The following is a 19,692-nucleotide window of genomic DNA, read 5'->3' on the forward strand; positions in this document are numbered from 1 at the left end:
ACACCGCTCGTACCTCTAAAGGGAAGAAAGAGAATTGGGGTTCGTGCACCCAGCTCCCAGACCAAACCCTAGCAGGAGCGCTGCGAAGCGCCACCACCATCTGCCAAGGCTTTGTCTTCGCAGAGGAGGTGGCAGGGGGAACACCCAGTTTTCTGAGCTCTCCATTACAGGTTGCTTCTGAGCTGCAGCTCTTCGGAAAAACACTTCTTTCTCTGGGTTTCCAGGAAGCAAAATGTTGCCCTCCGCTGTTTGCTGAGGATCTGGAACACAGCTCGCTGCCTCGCAGCCCAGCTGGTGCCGTGCTCCGGCACCACAGCCCCTTGCTCCCATGCCAGGAGGCTCGGGGAGGGACAGCTCCTGCCCAGCCTGGAGGTGCTGCGCAGACCTGCAGGAGGTCCTGTGACCCTCCACCAGCCCCCGATCCCAAACGCCTCCTGCTCTTGGGGCTCCCAGCCCGCACATCGACGAAGGGCGTAGCTTTGGGTTCGGTTTGGACCAAGTTGGGTCCGCTGAAGATCAGCCTCCTCTCACTGCGTTTCACACAATAACAGCCCTGCGCAGCTTCGGTGTGCATCCTTAGACCAAACTCCTCCATTCCTCCCTTTCCTCCGTTTCTCCTCGGTGCCTATTTGCTCTCTTTCAGGTAACTATCGAGACGCACTGGCAAACTTGTCCTCCAGCTCCTCCTGGCTGGAGATGGATCCATCCTGCTTGGTTTCACAGACCTACATCTAAACGTTGGGGTCTTAGACCAGTAAACGGAGGGAGAGATTGCTCTTATCTGAAGGTGTGGAAACTGAGGCACGGGCTACTTATGAAAAGCAGTCGGAGCTTAGGGCAGGGATCTCTGCTGGCTTTCTCTTGGAAACCTTTGCTCCCTTTGTGCTCGTTGCACCTCTGGTTCCCGAGATGCTGCCGGGAGCGAGGTGACCCTCGTCCCCTCCCTGCCCAGAAGGGAGAAGGAGCTATTGGGGATGGAGCTGGGGCCACGGCCCCGTGCCCAGCACCAACCTGCTCACAGGCGGCAGGCGGAAATAAAACGTAATTCGGGGCTGCCGGAGCCGGGGAAGAGCGAGATGAGTCTTGGTGGGGAGACCAGCCTCACCTTTCATATTCTAATGCCTTGCCTTTGCCTGATTTGTGAGCTCTGGGGAGTCCTGCTGGGAATTCACTCGAACAGAGGCACACGCCGCCGTCCCTCGGTAAATTACACAGAGATATAATGAAGGAGGAGAAATCAGTTACTCTGTGACTGCGGCTCCCCAGGGGACCTTAATTCAAATATTTGTGGAGCTGAGCAAGTGGGGCGTTGGGGAGCCGCCGAGTTGGAGTGTCTCTAGTCAGGTTTCTTGCAGGTGGTTGGTGACGGCGGGGCCACACGCCGGGCTGCAGGAGTCTCCTCAAAGGGGCTTTGGGCTCCTGACGGCGCTTTGGGTGGTGTTAGCCAAGAGGAAGACGATGGAGGAAGACGGGGCCGTGGTCCAGGTGCAGCACACGGGGCTTTGGTGCTTGGGCTGGTGGTGGCTGGGATGTTTGTGCAGGGCTGGGAGCAGTGTGGGGCGATGGGGATCTGCCCACAGCTCCAGGCTCTGCATCGCCCCAGCGCTGTCCTGCAGGGACAGGGATAGGGACCTGGCTGGGAACAGCCCGGCCCTTGTGAGCCTTCCTCCAGTGAGAGGGGAGCAGGGCGTGTGTGGGTTTGCATAAGGGAAGCAAGCTCCCCTCCATTGCCACGTGGCCTTTATGTTCAGTAGGGAACGCAGAACGGGTCGCACGCTGCAGGGCAGCCAGGAGTGGGTGAACCCCGTGTTGCTCAGCTTAGGGATGAGAAAATCCATTTACCTCCAGCTCCATTGCCAACCTCCATGTGCCCAAAAGCCAGGCTTTCTCCTGCTTCTCCTCCCAGGCCATGCCAGTGCCACAGACCTTAGAAGGCAGCCGGGCCCCGCTGTGCCTGGCCAGCACGCTGCACCACCAAACGGGCACAGCCGGGTATGTCCCCACCTTTGCTGGGTGCATGCAGCACCCGCGAGGCCCCACGTCACCCTCATGGCTCATCCTGCAGCTCCGCAAGGTCCTGCACCATAACCCGAGCACTCAGAGATGCCAAGAGTAATGCAAGCGAGCACGAACACACACAGCCGTGCACACAATCCTCGCACACACCCTTGCACGTGCACCAACCACTGGGGCTCCCCGCTGCCATGCCGCCACCAAGCGCACAGCAGCCGCCACGTAGGCGCACACATGCTCACTCCCCCGCGGAGCAGCACGGTTCAATTTCATCTCTGGGTGCCGGGGCTGCCCCATGCCACGGGGGCAATCCCACACCCACCCCGTCGCACCCATGGGCGCCCTCCCCTTGCACGCACAGCGCCGCGGCTCTGCGTGCACACGCAGCCGCGCACGGATCTGCAGCACGCCAACTGTTGGGAAGGGGAGAGAAAAAAAAAACACAGATTCAGCCGAGAGAGAGAGAGGGAGAGGTGGCGGGGGGGAGAGAGAGAGAGAGAGAATGACAGACTGCAATCCCCCTTGAGTGCCTATCCTCATGAATATTAATAAGGTGGTAATTAAAATGCAGGGACACAGCAGGACGGATGCAGGCGCTGCCTTCGGAGCGCTGGGAACGGGGGGAGCGCGTCTTTCCAGGCAGGTTTTGATTCCGTTCTCTGATGAAAAGGAGAAAACGGAGCCTTCAACTTTAATCAGTTTAGAGTTTTTTTGACACGACATATCTTTAATTGCTGATATTTCTGCTCTTCTCAAACCCGGCTCTACCGTCTCCAGTCTAACCGGAGATAACGAGCCGCGGTGAAACGCCGCGGATCCGTGCCGTGTTTGCGCCTCGACTTGTTTGCTACTTCGCTGGGGTTTCACTTCTCTGCCTCGGGTCGGAGGGCACGGCCCTGCCTCTGGTTCCTTCTGCAGCGAGGGGTGGGCGGCTGGAAACACAGCCCAGCACCTCTTTGTGTAGCCCCCTCCCCACAAAGCATCCCCCGTTGCAGGGAAAGCCGTCTCCTGCGGGTGCTGAACCCCTCTTCTTGGCCCTACGGTGAGCTTGGTGCTCGCCGTAACGTCACCTCCTCTGGGTAGGAGGGTCGGAGGCTGGGACCTGGGTGGTGGCAAGAAGCTTGGGTTGGGCTGGGGAGGGCTCCTGAGAAGAGACATCCACACAAGAGGAGGTTCCTCCAGCGTAAGAGCAGAGGTGGCCGCCGCGGTGTTGAGTTACGGAGGAGTAAGGAGGCTTTTTTTCCTCCAAAACTGGGGGTTTGAGGTCGGGTGAAGATCCTCCGGGGGATGCTCAGGGCAGGCTCGGAGGTGAGCAAGGTGAACCCAAGCGTTCCTTGCTCTTGGAGACGAGAGTCCAACGGGTCTGGTCCGCGGATGGCGAACCACATTGCTGGGAAAACAAATGGGGAGCGATGGTTGGTGCCCAAAGGGGTCGTGTTGGGTGTGGGAGCTGGACCAGGGCAACCCAGAGCTGGGAGTTATGAGGGGCTTTCTCACAGAGGGGTAAAAAGAACCCACCAAATACCCCAAACCAGTATGAATGTTTGTCTCAGGTCTGCTTTGGACAGAAAGGTTTTTGTTTCATTGTGCTTGGAGGGTCCTTAACTTATTTTTTTTAGGTCTCCTCTTTCACACTGAGATGATATTTGAGCTGGAAAAAGTAGATTTATTGGAATGAAAAGGTCAAAAAATTATTTTAGAAAATGCCCAAACACACCGATCCATCACGTGAATGATGGAAGAAGATGGTTTGCATCTTCAGAGCCTCCTTCCCTGCCCCACACCCATGATAAAAGCAGAGCTGCAGCATCCCGGAGCCCTTGAGATTTTGTTGTCTGGGGGGCAGCGTTGGGGAATAACGGGGTCTTCTCCACCGTGCCTCTTCTCCGAGGGACGTGGGATCCCTCCCCCACGTCCAGGACTTGTTGTAGCAGATACGGGATGCCTGCTCAGCCCGAGAGGCACTGGAGCAGCTTTCCCGTGAAGCTCCAGCCCGCTCCCCAGATCCTTTTGGCCACCTGGGGAGGGAGATGCTGGTCACTGTGTGCCTCTGGGCAGAGGAAGACAGTGCCTGGGGCTCGGGGCTAGCAGCAGGTCAGGCTTGGCCCCACCAGGCTGATGTCCTGGCTGCTGCAGAGGGGAGCAAGGCTCCCTGTCCTCCCTGGTGCAAGGAAGCAACTCATCCATCTGTGGGCTTTGCTGGATTCATCTCCTTGTTGCTGGTTTTCCTCCTTTGGGGTAAATAACTCCCCACGTGGAGGGGTGCTGGTGTGTCTGGATGCAGGTAGGGGTTGGAAATCAAGCTCAACCCCTTGGCTGCAAGGGTGCTAACCCAGCTAAAGCTGCTTGCTGAGCAATGGCTTTTTGTGTGAGCCGTCTCCCTGTGAAGCAGTGGTGGGCGACATCTCCTGCCTCCTCCCCAGGGAAAAAAAAGAAAACATCCCTTCTGCAAAGCTGCCCGGCACCGGGGCAAGCTGCAGCCAAGAGCGATGGTGAACTGCCACAAAACAAATGTCTGCGTGCGTCCTTGCCCATGGGGGTTTTTGTCTGTGATGCTTTTTAACATGTTTTGGTGTGGCAGGGTTGGGGGCATTCTTTGCATCTCCCTTCTTGGCTTTTAATGGGGTGGGTGCTGTGGCTCGTGCCTGGGGTTGGAGCTCATCGTGCAGGAGGGGCTCACGGACAGGCTTCCCTTGGCCACGCTGGAGCTACAAAACCCAAGGATGTGCTCTGGGGTCCCCGCCAGGCACAACGGCACATGGAGGAGACAGGCAGGGGAAGGACAAGGAGCCGGGAGCTGGGTGAAGGGGGCAGCTGGGGAGGGGGCAGCGCCTTGGGGTCAGATAAAGCCAGAAGGAAAACCAAGCAAAGCTGCCTGAAAATTATTTTCAGGGGAAAAATAATCTCTGTGTTTTTTTTTTTTTCTTTGTTTGTCTTTTCCTTCTTCCTCTGCATCTCCTCCTCCATCCTCTCCGTTCCCTTTTCCTGCAGTGCTAAAACAGATGGTTTGAGGAGAGATAAGGGCCAGGCCTCGTCCTGAAGCCCCCTTCACCCCGAACCTCCCCACGTTTCCACCAAGCCTGGGCTGAGGAATCGCTGGGAACTGCCAGGCTTGCCAGGCAGACACGGTGACGGGGCTGGGAGGCTGGGTGACAGCCCTGCGTGCACCCGGGGGAGTGCAGCACCCTACAGCAGCCGGAGGGAGGAGGAGTCACTTGGGACAGGATTTAGGTGGTGGGGAAGGGCCAGGGAAGGGCCACGGTGAAGTGCAGGGAGCAGAGCCCTGGCTGGGGCTGGAGGCTTGTGCGAGTGCAAGGGGGAGGCTACAGGATGCCCCCCGGGTACTGCTTCCTCGTGGCACCCCTCCAGCAGTCCCCGTCACCCCTAGTCACATCCTGCTTGTGCTGGCGCGTGTCTCATCCTGCTGCCTGGAGTTTCTCAACCCCCTTTCCCTCCTGCCAGCGTTTCCTGGCTGCTGAGGTTGCCGCAGGGCCCGGGGGGCAGCAGGGGAGCAGCGAGACCTGGGGGGGAGCTCCCGAGGCACCGGGAAATTCGGGATCGAGGAGCAAACGGGAGCGTCCTGGCTCGTCCAGGGATGGCTGGAGCCTGACCCTGCTCCAGCAGCTGCCTGGCTGCTGCTTCATCCCCTGACCGCAGGCTCTGGTTTTGCAGCAGGCTCTGGTTTTGCAGCCCCGGGTGCTGCCTCCAGAGGTGGGAGCATGCTGGGTGCTTGTTCCCCGTCCCTCTGGCGAGCCAGGGAGGTGGCACGCCGTGTCCCACGTCCCTGCCCCGGGCAGTGGCTCTGTCAGGATGCTTACACGAGCAGAACCGGGGCTGCAGAAGCCTCGGCTGCTGCAGCACTGCCAGCGAGGAGCCCAGCCCGGCTCTGCAGTCCCAGGCTCTGCTTGGGTCCTGCGGAGAAAACAAACCCTCAGCTCCATCCCGCCCTGTTGTACAGCAGAACTGCCATGTAAGGGAGGATTTGGAGAGGAGCCCCATCTTCCTCTTTGCAATTCCCTCTTGCCGGAGCAATCCCCATCCCCTGGGGTACGCTGCACCTCGCTGTGAGCATCCCGGCAGATAAAGGGTCCCCTGCTGGCTGCAGCCTCCCTGAGCCTCCCCAGCTCCCTGCTTTGTGCCCAGAGCCCTTTCCTTTCCTCCTCCGCAGCCCCATCTCCAGGAGGGCCACGCTTGCAGCTTGTGGCTCCGGGAAGGGTCACATCCTGCTCAGGGACGCTGCGTGCCCTGGCACCGGGGCAGCCGGGCTGAGCCAGCGGGAGCGGGGTGAGCAGCAGCCCGGCCAGTGCCTCCTGGCTCTGCTCAGCGCCGGGGTGCTGGGCTTGGCTTTCCTGGCTTTGAAGTGCTTCTGCAACGGCCAGGAGGCTTCAGGGGGAGTTTTCAGCTGAGCAGGGAGATGCTGCAGTACAGCAGCGAGCTGGAGCCTCGGGGAAGGGGGGTCAGCTCTTGCCTCTGCCACAGACTTCCTGGGATAACCTCGGTCAAGGCTTTTTGTGTGGCTTGTCCTGCTTTAAAACAGGACTCCCTGCTCCTCCTGCCGTGCTGCTAAACCTGATTGTGCTCAGCTCCTGGCTGGGAAGGGAGGGGAGCAGAGGGTCCCCACAAACCCCTGCTTTTTTAGCAACTAACCTTTGCCGGGGGGACCGGGGGAGCTCTCTCCCCGCAGGGTTTTCACCCAGGCATGACATTGCCTTAAGCTCGCCGCTTCCTACCCACAGAGCTGGAGGAGAGGCTGGTTCCTGGCTGCTCGGAGGAGGCTGCTCGCTCTTGCCAGAGCTGCACTGCAGAGCTCTGAGCCGCAGCTCCCCACGCCCGGGGCTCGCCAGCCCCATTGCAGGACCGGAGGAGACCTGGGGCCGTGGGGCAGCCGGTCCCACCGCCACCCCTAAGAGCATCCGTGGGGCCCCAGCTTGCACCCTCGCCTTTTGCTGAGGCCTGTGGCAAGTTGCAGGCTCGGCCGCTTGGGGTTTAGGTGCCCAGGGGAGCACCCGGGGCTGGGTGAGGAGCTCCGTGGGGAGCACGGCACCTGGGGTGCCGCGTTCCATCTCGCCTCCCCCATGGGAAGGCAGGGCACATCCAAGGGAGCCCCTGGGATCATCGCACCCACCTGGGGCTCGGGGCTGGCACCCAAGGGTGCCAGCACGACGCATCCCTCCTCCTCCATCACCCTCCTCCCCGTGCCCAGGGCAAGGTGGCCGGGAACGGAGCCCACCCAGGGGTGCCGGGACGATGGAGCGAGGGTGGCTCCTCTCTGGGGGAGCCCTCGGCTCCCCGCTCTTCGCAACAGAGCACGCAACGGTTAAATTCCTTTCCAGCTGAGCTGGCAAGCAGAGCCCAAGCATATTAGTCAGATCCCTGTAGGGGGTGGGGAGGAGGAAGGAGCAGGCAGCGAGGAGGGGCCGGAGCCCAGCACCGAGCGCAGCTATTCTCCGGGGCGAGTGCGGGGAGGCAGGCGCAGCAGGAGTTGCTGCTTCCCAGAAACTTGATTATTTTTAACCCAGGAAGAAGAAAGGAAGGAAAGGGGGGGGGGGGGGGTAGAAAAAAAATAAAAAAAGGGGGGGGAGTAAATCTGGAGGAACTGGAAAACAAGCAGTTGGCATTTGCACACAGCTTTGCAGAGGGCGGGAGAGGGCGGTGGCGAGGCGCTGGGGTGCCCGGTGCATGGGCACGGGGACGCAGAGCGGTGCCAGCCCCGGCTGGGGATGTCCCCGCTGGGTGCCCCAGGGCTGCTGGATGTGGCTGGGTTTCCTCCCAGCCTTTGCTTGCATGCAGAGGGCACCGCATCCCGCAGGCCTCTGCTCCCCCTGCTTGGGACTGCGGCTGTGTCAGAGACCCCGAGGGCAGCGGGGGCTTTGCAACCTTCTGGGGCTGCTGGTGTGAGCCCTGCATCTCCGCAGGGCTGGGGCTGGCAGGGGCTCCATGGGGAGCTGGGGGTCCCCATATCGCTCTGGAAGGCTGGCCAGGCTGCCCGAGGGAGGTTTGGGGTTTTTTTCAGGAAGCTGGAGAGAAGGTATGGCGGAGGAGAAAGCAAGGTCTTACTTCTTTCATTGCTCAACAATGCTGCGATGGGAGTCTGGCATGGGAGAGCTGCAGAGCCGTCTTGGTGCTGTTCCCACTGCATTACGTGGTTGTGTTTGGTCTGAGGTACAAAGCCCTGGGGCGGGCGTTTCGAAGCCCTGCAGCTGGCAGAGCTTCAGGGAGCCTCTTCTCCGAGCCCCGGGGCGCTGCAGAGCCGGGCGGTGGCTTCAAAGCGCTGATGGGACCCTGATGGGACACGCTGTGGGTCGGGCTCCTCCCGGCCCAGGGTCAGCACGGGCTGGCACAAAGCTCCCCGTGAAGGTCAAATGTTTCCCCAAACCCACAAGGTGAAGAGCTGCCCACCCCCCGTATTTCTATATTGCTGCAGCACCCACACTTGCGTGGAAGCTGGGTGTCCCCCGTGGCTGTACCACCAGCCTGACAAACCCTGAGTCCTTCCATAAAACATCTCGTTCTCCTTGGTAAAAATCCTCAGTTTTGTGTTTTCTTGTGCCGCTCGCTGGGCCCTGCCTGCTCCCCCCCGCACTGCCCAGACATCAGGGACGTGAGCAGTGGGCAGGGCGGGCGCTTTCGTCCTGTGACCATCACCTGGGGAGCCCTGCGTGGAGAAATGTGTCTCCTCATGGCCAGCCCACCTCAAACGAGGGGCACGAGTGCCTCCCCATACAGGTATTGCCATCTCAGTCCTTTGTAGGACTTCTGCTGTCATTTTTTCTGGTCTGCTGCAGTGGCCAGATCCAGAATGCGTCTGGATTTGTCCACACAGCAACGTCGGTGCCATCTTCTCAAGGAGAAGTCCTTGGTTTGGCAGACATGGCCAGGCCTGGTCAGAAAATGGATCCTGTTCCCCGAAGGTGACAACGACAAACAGCTCGCCCGAGCCAGATTTGGTTCAGAGCAGGGAGCGGTCGCCTCTCAAACTGCAGAGCAGTTTATTTTTTCCGTCTATTTTTTGTTTAAACCGACAAAAGCTCTCAACCTCCTGGCCGAGGTGCCCCTGCTCTGATGGGTCTAGGTGGGGTTCACCCACATTCAGCCCCCAGGGCAGGCTCACCCCGTCCTGGCCACGCAACCCGGAGCTCCCCCGCCACCAGCCCGGCTCTCCAGCGAGCAAAACGTGCGAGTCGCCAGGTATTCCCTCGCGTCTCCCTTCTGAGCATTAACAGTGCTAATTAAACCCGAGCTGTGCTCGGTGTCGGGAGGGATCAGCTGCCTTTCCCAGCAGAGAGGCCGCGGGGACGGTCCCTGGAGCCATGGGGCAGGGGAAGGCCCTTTGGCCGCGCTGCTCGCTCAGCTCCCTGCTCTCGGCACCCACGTTTTGGGGACGGGCGAAGAAGCCCCGGAGCCGTGGGGTGGGATCGTTGCAGCTCCCCAAACTGGAGGCAGGGCAGAGGGAGGACACCCAGCCTTCCTCGTGGCCTCTTCCCCTTCGTCTTACTCGGAGCTGGCTCTCACCGGAGGGCCGGGGTGGGCACGGCGCGGGCATTTGGGTGCACGGCAGGAATTCCTGACTCTCAGCCAGTTTTTGGTGTTAATTCCCTGCTGGGAGGCTCCAAAGGCAGAAAAACCCCTCAGAGGGCAAAGGGCCTGAGAGGGGAAGGGGTAACTCATCTGAGAGCAGTGGGGAGGGAGGACGGAGAGGGGAAGGGAGCAGTAGAGAGATGGAAGGATATTTTCCTGGGATTTTGCCCAGGAGAATTCCCATCGTTTCCTTAAACCAGCAGAGCTGGAGAGCTTGCCCTGCCGGAGCAGCACGCCTCGGGTGCCCACGGGGAACCTGAGGCACCGACCTCCCCAACCCCAATCCCTGTGCCCCAGAACCCCGACAGCCCAAAAAGCACCCAAAAAGCAGCGAAGGGCCCCGGGGCTGCAGCAGGACCCGCTGCCACCCCCAGGGGTCTGCGGGCTGGGGCTGGCACCCGTTGCCCCCCCCCCCACGCAGGGCGCACGGGGCCGGGGTCTGCTGGGGGCGAGGGGTGACGGAGGGCCCTCCGAAGAGCCCCTTGTGCTGCAGGGAGACCAGCTCGCCGCTGGCAGGGTATTTTTTTTTTCTTCCCCGCTCTTTGTTAAGCTCCCTTTCAGCTGAAATGGCAATGCCTGGGTGTTCTGAGCTGACAATAATTGCTGCAGTCTAGACACTGTCTGGTATGAGGCACGGGGAATCAAAGAGGCCCCTTCTCTCGCTGCGACTTTCACACATGCTCCCTCGCTCGGGCTCCTTCCTTCTCCCTCTCCCATGTTCCCTCGGTCTTTGCCTCTTTTTTTATTTATTTTTTTTATGGCTCCCCTCTCTCCGCATCTCGCGGAGATGGAGGAGAAGCGTCAGCATCTTCCCCCCCACGCGCTCCCTCTCTGCCGTCTGTTCCTCTCCCGGCTCCCCCTCTCCCTCTCTCTCTCTCCTTCCCTCATCTGTCTCCTCGCTCTCCTTCCTCCACTCTTACCTTTATGCTATTCCCTTCCTCCCAAAGTTAGCAGAGAAGCGGGAGGGTGGGGGCTGCCTGCGCCGGGCTTTAACTCCTTCCTCGCCCTCTCGCGGCTCTCCCCTTCTCGCCTGCGCTGGGTGCTGGGTGCTGGCTGTGGGGCTCCCGTGGGTCCCCTGGAGGTCCAGGAGGTGCCTGCAGGGGTTGCAGTGGGCTGGAAGCAGCCTCAATCCCCGTGCCAGGAGCTGAGGGCTGCCCCTGGCACCTCCACCCTGGCACCCATGGGTGCGGAGCTCTCTGCGCGCCCCTTCCCTGCGCCACCGGCACCCGACGGGGCTGGGCTGGGTGCCCCAGGAGGGTGCCCCGCATCCCTCAGCATCGCGGTGCTGCAGGTCCAAGGAGGTGTGACAGCCTCTGCAGCGCCTCTGTCACCTCCACGCCCAGCCCTTGGCGAGGGAGAAGGCATTTGGGAGCCCCGGGGGTGTGGCAGAGCTCCCCAGCCCCCTGTGCCCCAACTCCAAGCGTGGTCAAATACTCGCTGGGATGTCTCCCAGCCCTGAGGGAACCCATCCCTGCCCTCTCAGGGACTTGGGTTGCTCCTTGCAGTGCTGCGGCAAGCCAAAAGGAGGTGGTTTTGCAGCCACAGGCCCATGGGGACGTTGGTGCCGGGGGGAGATGGGTCTGAGCTCATGGCATTGCTGCTGCCTTGGACCGGACACGGTCTCCGTGTTGCTGGCATTTCAACAGGGTGCTGTGTGGCAGTTCCAGTCGTGCCCAGAAATCAGGTTTTTGTGCCGTAGCACCATTAACAGAGTGCTTCTAGCTCAGTTCTGGACTTCTATTAACCCCTGATCCCTGTGCAAAAGCCCCTTTTTCTGTAAAGCCCAGCTAAATAACGCCAGGTTCTTGCAGACGTATCCTGCTTGCTGCCAGATCTCATCGCAGAGGAAGGACCACAAAAGCTTTTACCGGTGGGGAAACTGAGGCACGGCACAGGGCAGCCATTCGGCCAGCCTGCTGCCCCCATGGGGCCACACAATTCTCTTATTTTGGGGTCCAATTTGGGGGTCAGGTGCTGGCTGGTGGGCAGAGCAGCTCTCCCTGCGACCCCCTGCCCCGCTCGCCATCACCCAGCATCTTGGTGGCGGCCGTGCTGCTTGCTTACCACGGAAAAGCCACATTAGGAAAGTATGCGCTGTATTTTTAACTGTCTATAATGCAATTTAGCAGCTGGAAACGAGGATGAATGCCAACCCCGTGCAATCAGCCAGATCTCCACCGTCCACAGGCGAGCACTCGGCGGACTCGATGCGTTTTGCTAGGGCTGGAGACCTTGTTTGGGAAAAGGGGCGAGGGGAAAATGCCTTGTCCTCCGAACCGGCTCTGCCTCGAGGGTGCGGGAAGGAGGCGAGAGGAGCCAGCAGCTGCCGGGTGACACGCTTGTCCCCGAAACCACCGCTGCTGCCTGCCACTAGCTGGCCAGGTCTGTCTCCCCGAGGAGCTGGGTGTCTTGGCTCCGCTTCGGGGCCGGGATTCTTCGCATGATCTGGCAACGGGGCTTGCAGCGGGGGTGGCCGGGAGCCGAGCTCTTCTGAACATCTGGTCTGCACCGGAGGCACTTCACGGGCTAAAATTGCCGCCGCCGTCCCCCGGGCCAGGTCCCACCTCCATCCTGCTCCTTGCACCTCTGCCCTCCTGCAAGACCCCCGGGGCTTTGGGGGGGGGGGGCATCTCCCAGTCCTGCCCTGTGGGAAGCCCCGGTGGTGAGGCACACGCAGGGAGCTGCTTTTCCCTGGAGCAGCAGGGGGATGGAAGCTGCCTGCAGCTGGGCTGGATACTCAGCGCCCTGAGCCATAAAATCCAGCACGGGACAGCCAGCGCCTCGTGGGCAGGGGGCTCGAAGCTGGGGGGCTTCGCTGAGCGCTCAGGGGCTGTAGGACCCACTGCTGCTCCTGCTGTCCCCTGGGAATGCTCAGGGGTCGTTCGCACAAATTTTGGGGGCTTGATGCAAAATCTCCCCATGGCTGGTGGCAGTCGTGGCCAGGATGCGGCTCCGCAGGGAGCAGCTGTTTTGCCGGGGCCATGTTTTTTTATTATTATTATTTTTTATTTTATTTTTTATTATTTATTTTTTTAAGTGGCCCAAATGCTGCTGGGGGTGGTGGTGGGGCAGCTTGGCCATCGTGGCACACTCGCAAGGTGCCTTGGCCAGATGCTGCCCGACGGTGATGCCCGCCGGACGGAGGCTGCCGTGGGCTGATGAGACCTCAATGGGCAGAGTCAGTGGTAAAAAAAAAAAAAAAAAAAAGGCTGATAGTGCGAGATAAAACGGGAGAGGAAGCACAGGAAGGGAAACAACTCGCCCAAGGTCATCCCTGGGCCAGCAGCAGAACCAGGAATAAAACCCAGGTGTGCTGAGGTCCCTGGGTTGTGCTCACACCCGTGGGTGCCGCACGCTGCTGTCCCCAGGCAGGGGCTGCTCGGTGCACAGCTGGTTTCCCAAAGCCTCCGGTGCCCTCTGGAGCCCCGCCGCGGGCTGTGGGGCTGCTCTGCATGTGGAGAAGGGGAGTCCTGGAGATTTGGGGGTCTCTATTCCCCGAAAGCATCCTGTGCCACACAGCCAGGGTCCGAGTCCTGCTGGGCGGATGGCGAACGCTGTTGGATGCTGGCTGATAAGGCAGAGTGGTTAAAAACACTGCCTTTATTTTGGAGCTTATCTCCAAATCCTAATGAAAACAGACACGGAGGGAAGCCAGGGACATTGCAAGGGGAGGACTCGCACCCAAGCGCGATGGGGCTGGGGCTGGGAGATGCTGTGCGGGGGGATGTGGCTTGGTTTGGGGTCCGGGCAGCTCTGGTAAAGAGATACAGCACAGGGGAAACGAGATTATAAAAAAACGTGGGGGCAAAACCAGGGAACTGGGGCAAAACTGTTGGGTCCTACAACCAGGGAGGGAGAACCAGGCTGGGGTGGCTGCGATCCCCCCTTCCCAGCCCAGCAGCACCCTGAATCTGGGAATCCTCCTTGTTGGTTTTTTTAATGAGGGGCTCCACGAGGAAGAAAAACCTTGAAACCAAGGAAACGAGGGAGACAAAAAGGAAAACGTCGGCTCCTGCGAGGCGGAGCAAGCTGGCTGCGGCACCCCGGGGTGAGGGTGGGTGCTGCCGTGCTGGGGCACAAAGGTGAGCGGTGGTGGTGCAGGAGAAGGGGGAGAAGGCGAAAGGAAGGGCAGTACGGGGGGGGCAAGTGGCAGAAGATGGAGTCCTTCGCCTTGAAAGAGGGAGTGGGAACGTTTGGCAGGTCGGGATAGCTCCACAAGGGAAGTCCTGCATGCCAAGGTGGCTTCAGCTGCAGCCTGGGCCACTTGGAGGAGACTGTTTTGGTGCAGGAGGTGTGGTGGAAGAGGCGAGCAGAGGTTTTTAGGGAAGCTGTGGAGCAGACAGCAGCTGGGGTGGGCTCAGCAAGCCCACGAGGAGCTGGTCCAAAAGTTACGGGGACAGCTCGGGATGGGGAGCACGTGCGTGCGGTCGCAGCCATGGCCGTGCCCAGCACTGTAAATCGCAGCGCTGCAGCTCAGAGGCTCCACTGAAGGAAATAATCCTGGCCAGGTTTGCGAATTCCCCCTGAACAACCCCAGTTTTCCCCACCAAGCGGCAGCACCCCGCGATCTCCATCATGGCACGTGCAAAATGATGCCAGGCGACACGAAGCAGCGTTTTGGCGAGCGGCGGCGGGCCGGGTGGGCAGAACCCGATCTGCCCCAGTTTTCCCCCATTTGGGCTGGCACTGAGCGGCGTCCAGCTTACAGGGGGGCACGCTGGCAGCCCCCCACCCCTCTCCCCGTGCCCCCCATCCCGTGCTGCCCCTCGCACGGCGGCTCGCCCCGCTCCGCAGCCGCGTTGCGCCGGGGGACGGCAGCGTGCTCTTTTCCTGCGCGTCCCCCCGAGGGTTTTTTCCATTACACAGGCAGAGCAAGAGCGGAGCTGCCTCGCGCGCCCGGCTCCCCCGCCTGCAACCTCTGGCACCGCTTTTCCAGCGGCACATTGTGCAAATGTAACCTTTCAGCAAGCCGCTCCTACGGCAGGAAGCCGTGGGGCCGCCGCTGCTGCCAGGAACGCAGCCGGCGCGGAGCTGGAAGGCAGCCCGTTAATCAGAGCCGGCTGACAGCGAGGCGCAGCCTGCCCAGCAGATTTCGGCTCCCTCTCCCTCGCCCGGCCGTGCCTGAGCCTCTCCCACTCGCTGCGGCTCGGCTGCGCTTTCCTCCTGCCGTTCTGCCTCCCTTTCTTCATCCTCCTCATCCTCCTCTTCATCCTCACGGGGTGTCCGGCTGGGTTTGCTCCCTGCTCCGGGCTCCTTGCTCACTGCTGTGTGGGGTGAGACCTGCCCTCAGCGCAGGGCCTGGCGTGGCCAGGGGCAGGGGGGTCCCAGTGGGGGCTCCGTGTGCCATCCCCTGCGGCCGAAGCACCCCCAGCACCCCCCACAAGCAATGCTTGCACCCACACCAAGGCAAAACGCAGACCAGAGCATCAAACCCATCGCCACCTGGCAGCACCATGCCCAGGACACTGATGGAAACCCATGTGTGGCTATGGGGGGGGCTCACTGTGGGACAGAGCCCCCGTTCCTGAGCCCCCAGACACTGGGAGGGGGTCTCCCAGCAGGGACACCCAGCTGGGTGCTCCCCAGCAGGCACAGCTCAGCTGGACTGCAGCGTTTTGCCCTCTCAGAACAAACCAGCAGCATTTTGGGGAAGCCCCTTGCCCACCTCCAGCCCGCTGGAAAACCCAAAACTGGAGCTGTGGGCCCCGCGGGGAGCATTCAGGCTGGGGGAGGTGGCCGAGGTGACAGCCAGCAGTGTCACTTTGGGTGGAGTTTCCCCAAGCTGAACGCAGGCTCGTGCCCTGGGGGAGCCCAGCACAGAGCAGAAGAAGGGGCAGGAGCCCTGCTGTCACCGTCCCCGTGCCCTGGGCTCTTGCTCCCTGCCTGCCTTTATTTTTCGTGTCGTTTTCTTCCTGGCTTCGAAGCATTGAAGTGCTGCATTGTAGCATCTGATTTTGTGGTATTTCCAGCCCAGCTGGAAGCAGGAGGCACTAGAAACCGAGAGATGGAAAGAAAGAAAAAAAAAATCAATCTGGCAAGATTTCTTCTTGCTGCCGAGTTCACCAAAACCTGGGTGCTCGGAGAGCCTCGCTGCTGGCGCTCGAGCCCAGCTCTTCTCCTCTTCCGCCCTCTCCTAATTTCTGGGCTTTGCTCACCCCAAAACCATCCTCTCATTCCCCAGTTGCTTTCAGGACACAACACAAAGCACGACCCGGGTGCCGGCGTCGGGGCCGGGCGGATAACGCAGCCGCTGAATTTATTTCACCTTTTCCTCTGGTTGCGAATTGTCCGGGAGCAGATGGCGATTTTCTCAAGTGTGTCCCTTCTTCGAAGGCGCTCACTGAGACAGCGACGGCTCAAACAAATCCGAGCCCCCCTGCAAAGCCATCATTTGGTCTTCCCATCTGCCCAGCCTCTGCTTTCGGCCTGGGCTCGGCTTCAGCCAGCTCCGACGAGCGGGGCAGGATGGGGACGGGGTCGGGGTGGTGCAGCCCTGTGTTTGTCCCCTTAGTTCTGTGACACGGAGCCATGACAGCCAGGGCAGCCTTTAGGGTTAAAAAAAAAAATAGGGTGGAAAGCATTTAGGGGTGAAAGCAGCCTGGCCTGGCCTGGTAATCCTTGGGTGCCAGGGGTATGAGGCAGCGGGTTGTTTCGGGGCCCCTCGTTCATTAATTAAATGGAGGTTGTCAGGAGATTTTAGGATCCCAATGCTGGGTTTTGGGGTTTTGGGGCTGTGCTCGTGCAGTGCCAGCAATGGGCGAGATGAGCTCGGCTCTCACCAACAAGGTGCCCAGTTCCAAACTGGGGAGCTGCCTCTCCGAGGAGGCGCCAGGGAGTTTGTGTTCAGCCTCCCCGCCTGGGCCAGGAGCCTCGGGGGAGGAAAGGGATGCTTTTAGTGCACCCGAACCCCAGAACAGCCCCAGGAAACCTCACGTGGGGCTGCGCACGGTGGTCCCCAGGCCAGTGGCACAGCCTTCAGAGCCCCAAAATGGGCTGAGCCAGGGGAACATGCTCCTGGGCCCCTCTGCTCCCCTTCCCAGCTGCATTTTTCCTTCTCCCCTTGTGCCCCCCCAGAGGAGGTCTGTGGGAAGGGGCCAGGACCCCCTTGCAGGGGACGTGGGGAGGGGGCCGCTGTGTAACCGGACCCCCCTGCGCGGCCCTGCGCCAGGAATGCCTGCGCCGAGGGGGGGCTGCCAGGGGCTGACAAAGGGTGAGAGGCTTTAAAATGCAGTTTCCTCTCCCCCTTCCACCTCCCCCGTGGGTTAAACAAATACCACCACCACCCCCCGGCCTGGGGATGCCTCCCCGCGTCGAGCAGCCCTTTGTTCCCAGGCTTTTGTTTCGGGAAGGGGCCGGGACCCCCCCCCCCCCCCCGGCCTCCCCCAGGGACCCCCATGCGGACCCGGTCCTGAGCTGCCCGGGGTGCTGAGCAGGAGGCAGGGGGTGAGGGCTGGCTCTGTGCCTTGTCACAGGGCCTGGGGACACCCCCAGAGCCACCTCGGTGGCCGCCAGCTGCTGTCCCCCCCCCGCTGACGGCACGGCCGCTTTTTGCCAGTCCCTGGAGGCAGGAGAAGGGAGCTGCTGCTCGTCCTGTCCCCGCTCTGTCCCCTCCTGATGTCACATCGCCACCAGCCTTCGGGTCTTCACCTGGGTATGGCCATCGGCCTCACCCCCCGGAGCACCCCCAGATGGTAATGCACATCCAGCACCCATGGGACCTCAGAGGAGGGGGGCCCTGGCTGCGTCCTGGTGGAAAAAACCCAAACCAAAGCCTGGGGGTGCTGCAGAGACCCCTGCCCACCCGGAACCCCTCGGGTCACTTCTTATTTCCCATCCCAAAAGCCAAGGCACAAACGCCCTGGGCAGGCATCGCTTCAGGCAGTATCCTTCTGGAGCAAGAAGCTGGGGGAATGAAACCTTTGGAGGGTGGAACAACCCCGATATGCCCAGGGAAACCTCCAGCCACCTTCCCTGCCCGTGACGCTGTTGTGCTGCGTAAAAGAAACTCCGGAATTAACCAAAAGCAAAAGGTGAGACCCGAAATGAACCCTTTGGAGGGCAGCCCCTGGACGGGAGCACTGCAGATGTTGCCTGTTCCTGCTTTGCATCAGGAATCACACGAAGAAAATAAATCTCTGTTTGTTTGTTTGTTTGTGTGTGTGTGTGCACATTGAAGCTGTGAAAGCAGCCCCGGGATGGGTGGAAACATTTTGTCCCAGCCTCAGCTCCCCCTTCCCATCCCTGTCCCCATGGCGCTGGGTGCTGACGCTGCTCCAGCCTCTCCGGCCAGCTGCGACCAGGGGGTGAGGAGCCTCTCGGGCCACAAAACCTCCTGGATCCCCCCCCACCTCTGTGATTCCCCATTACCAGGAGGGGGAAGATGCCCCAGGACACCGCTCCCTAAGGGCTGGAACCCCCAGCAAAGCTCTGCTGGGGTGGGGGCCGAAGCAGGAGGGCTGGCACAGGGCAGCTGGGGGTGCTCAGCACCTTTCTGTCCCCTGAGTTTGCAGCTGGATGCCCCCAGGGAGCAGCACTGGAGTTGCACCAAGCACCCCAGCACCTGAACACCCCAGCACCCAGCACCCAGCACCCAGCACCCCAGCACCCCAGCACCCAGCTCTCCGGCCGCGGCACGGCCCCAGCTGAGCGCAGCGGGGAGGCTGCAGCCCCCCGGGGGAGAGCAGCCCCGCAGCCCCAGCGCCGCGCTCGTCACCCAGACAAGAGATCAATAACTAATTTCGCTGCAGCAGCAGCGCGGGTTTTTTTCCAATAATTGTGAGCCGGCTGTTGGGAATGAGGCTCTCAGCACCGCTCCACACTAACCTGCACCCGATCAATCGCCACACCGCTGGGGCAGCAGGAAAACTCATTTTTCTCTTTTTCTTCCCTCTCGCCAGCCTCCTCCCGCTCCCTCCTGCCTACCCCCGGCTTGGTGCTGCCAGAGGGGCTTCGGACGAGCTTAGGCTGCGTCCCCTCGCCCAGTGGGGTGCGGGCTGGTGGAGCTGTCCCCATGCGTGGTGGCAGCCCTGGGCTGCTCGTCCCGTGCCAGCCCACAGTCCTGGAGGTTTGGTCCCATCTCCCGTGGGCCAGCACTGAGCATCGGGCTCAGCATCCGACACGAGGATTGCAGAGGAGTGGTTTCACCTCTCCTTTGTGGAGATAAGGAGCCCCCGTTGGGTGCCCTGGCTACCGGGCTGTGGATTTAGTGGCCCGTTGGAGCCTTTACATCATGGCCCTTATATTTTCAGTGACACGGGGAAAGCTCTAAGATTTCATCCTGTGTGGGGTCGGTTTGCGCTAGCTCATGAGCCCTGCTGAGTTTCTCCTCTATAACTACTTCTATGTCTGTAACTGCACCGTGCCTCAGTTTCCCCATGCGTAGCTGCAAGAGCTGGTGCTGAGAACACCCCTCCTGCTCCCCAAGCCAGCCGGGTCTGGGCCCAGGGCTGGAGCCGGGGCTTGTTCCCAGCTCACAGGGCCTGGGGTAGGGCTTGGTTTTGGGGTCCCCGCACTGATCTCTAGGGTCCCCAAATCCATGCAACCAGAAGGCATCAGGGAGCGACGCTGCATGCAGCACCCCCTGCTCGTGTGCTTCGCTCCAGCTTGGGGACGGTGCCGCAGGGGTGTGCAGTCCCCACCCTGAGCAACGGCCCCAGCAGGCAGCCACCAGAACGCATTCATGCCTTTCTGGTGAACCAGCTCGTGACTCCTACAATTCATATTTTCCTTAACCCTCTTTCTATGCTCTGATTTTTTATTTGCATCGTGCCCTGGCTGTGTCGGGCTTGCAGATCTCACCCTAGCACCACCTGGCCAGCAGCTACGAATCACGAAGCATCGGCCGTGCCCGGAGCAGCCGAGGTTGCTGCTCGATAGCAGGAAGGATGGCTATCATAACGTAATTCCATGGCTATGGCTAACGTAGTCCTTGATGTGGCAAAACCCACAGACACCAGCACCGGGGCCCTCGTCCTTTCTCCCTAATTTCAGCCCCCCTGCTCCCCGGCTCCCCAGGAGCACCCCCATGAACTGAACACCGCCTTCCCCGCGCAGTGCCAGGCAATGCCTGCATAGTTTCAAAGTTTTATTACGTGCCTCGAA

The 19,692-nt window shown here is 60.9% G+C and overlaps 2 protein-coding genes across 3 annotated transcripts in view; one reads left to right on the forward strand and one right to left on the reverse strand.

Annotated features, from left to right (window-relative positions):
* The window catches only part of LOC121057266, a 109,173-nt gene extending 89,713 nt beyond the window's left edge, over window positions 1–19,460 (forward strand). For both annotated transcript variants that reach the window (XM_040531133.1, XM_040531134.1), the window contains exon 4: window positions 13,536–19,460. In XM_040531133.1, the coding sequence (XP_040387067.1) occupies window positions 14,978–16,102 (1,125 nt within the window). In that variant the 5' untranslated portion in view covers window positions 13,536–14,977 and the 3' untranslated portion in view covers window positions 16,103–19,460. The remainder of the gene's footprint in view (window positions 1–13,535) is intronic.
* LOC121057267 lies at window positions 1,467–15,957 on the reverse strand. The gene is made up of 2 exons (XM_040531135.1): window positions 15,857–15,957; window positions 1,467–3,403 (listed from the first exon to the last, which is right to left on the reverse strand). Exon 2 carries the CDS (start codon window positions 3,169–3,171, stop codon window positions 2,098–2,100), a length of 1,074 nt encoding a protein of 357 aa, XP_040387069.1. The 5' UTR covers window positions 3,172–3,403; window positions 15,857–15,957; the 3' UTR covers window positions 1,467–2,097.
* Window positions 19,461–19,692: the final 232 nt, after the last annotated feature.

This window comes from Cygnus olor, chromosome 19 (genome assembly GCF_009769625.2).
Source record: "Cygnus olor isolate bCygOlo1 chromosome 19, bCygOlo1.pri.v2, whole genome shotgun sequence".
NCBI classification, from domain to species: Eukaryota; Metazoa; Chordata; class Aves; order Anseriformes; family Anatidae; genus Cygnus; species Cygnus olor.

Coding starts and splice junctions, on each gene's coding strand:
- LOC121057267 (XM_040531135.1), bottom strand. CDS start 3,171: ATGTCTCTTCTCAGGAGCCCTCCCCAGCCCAACCCAAGCTTCTTGCCA.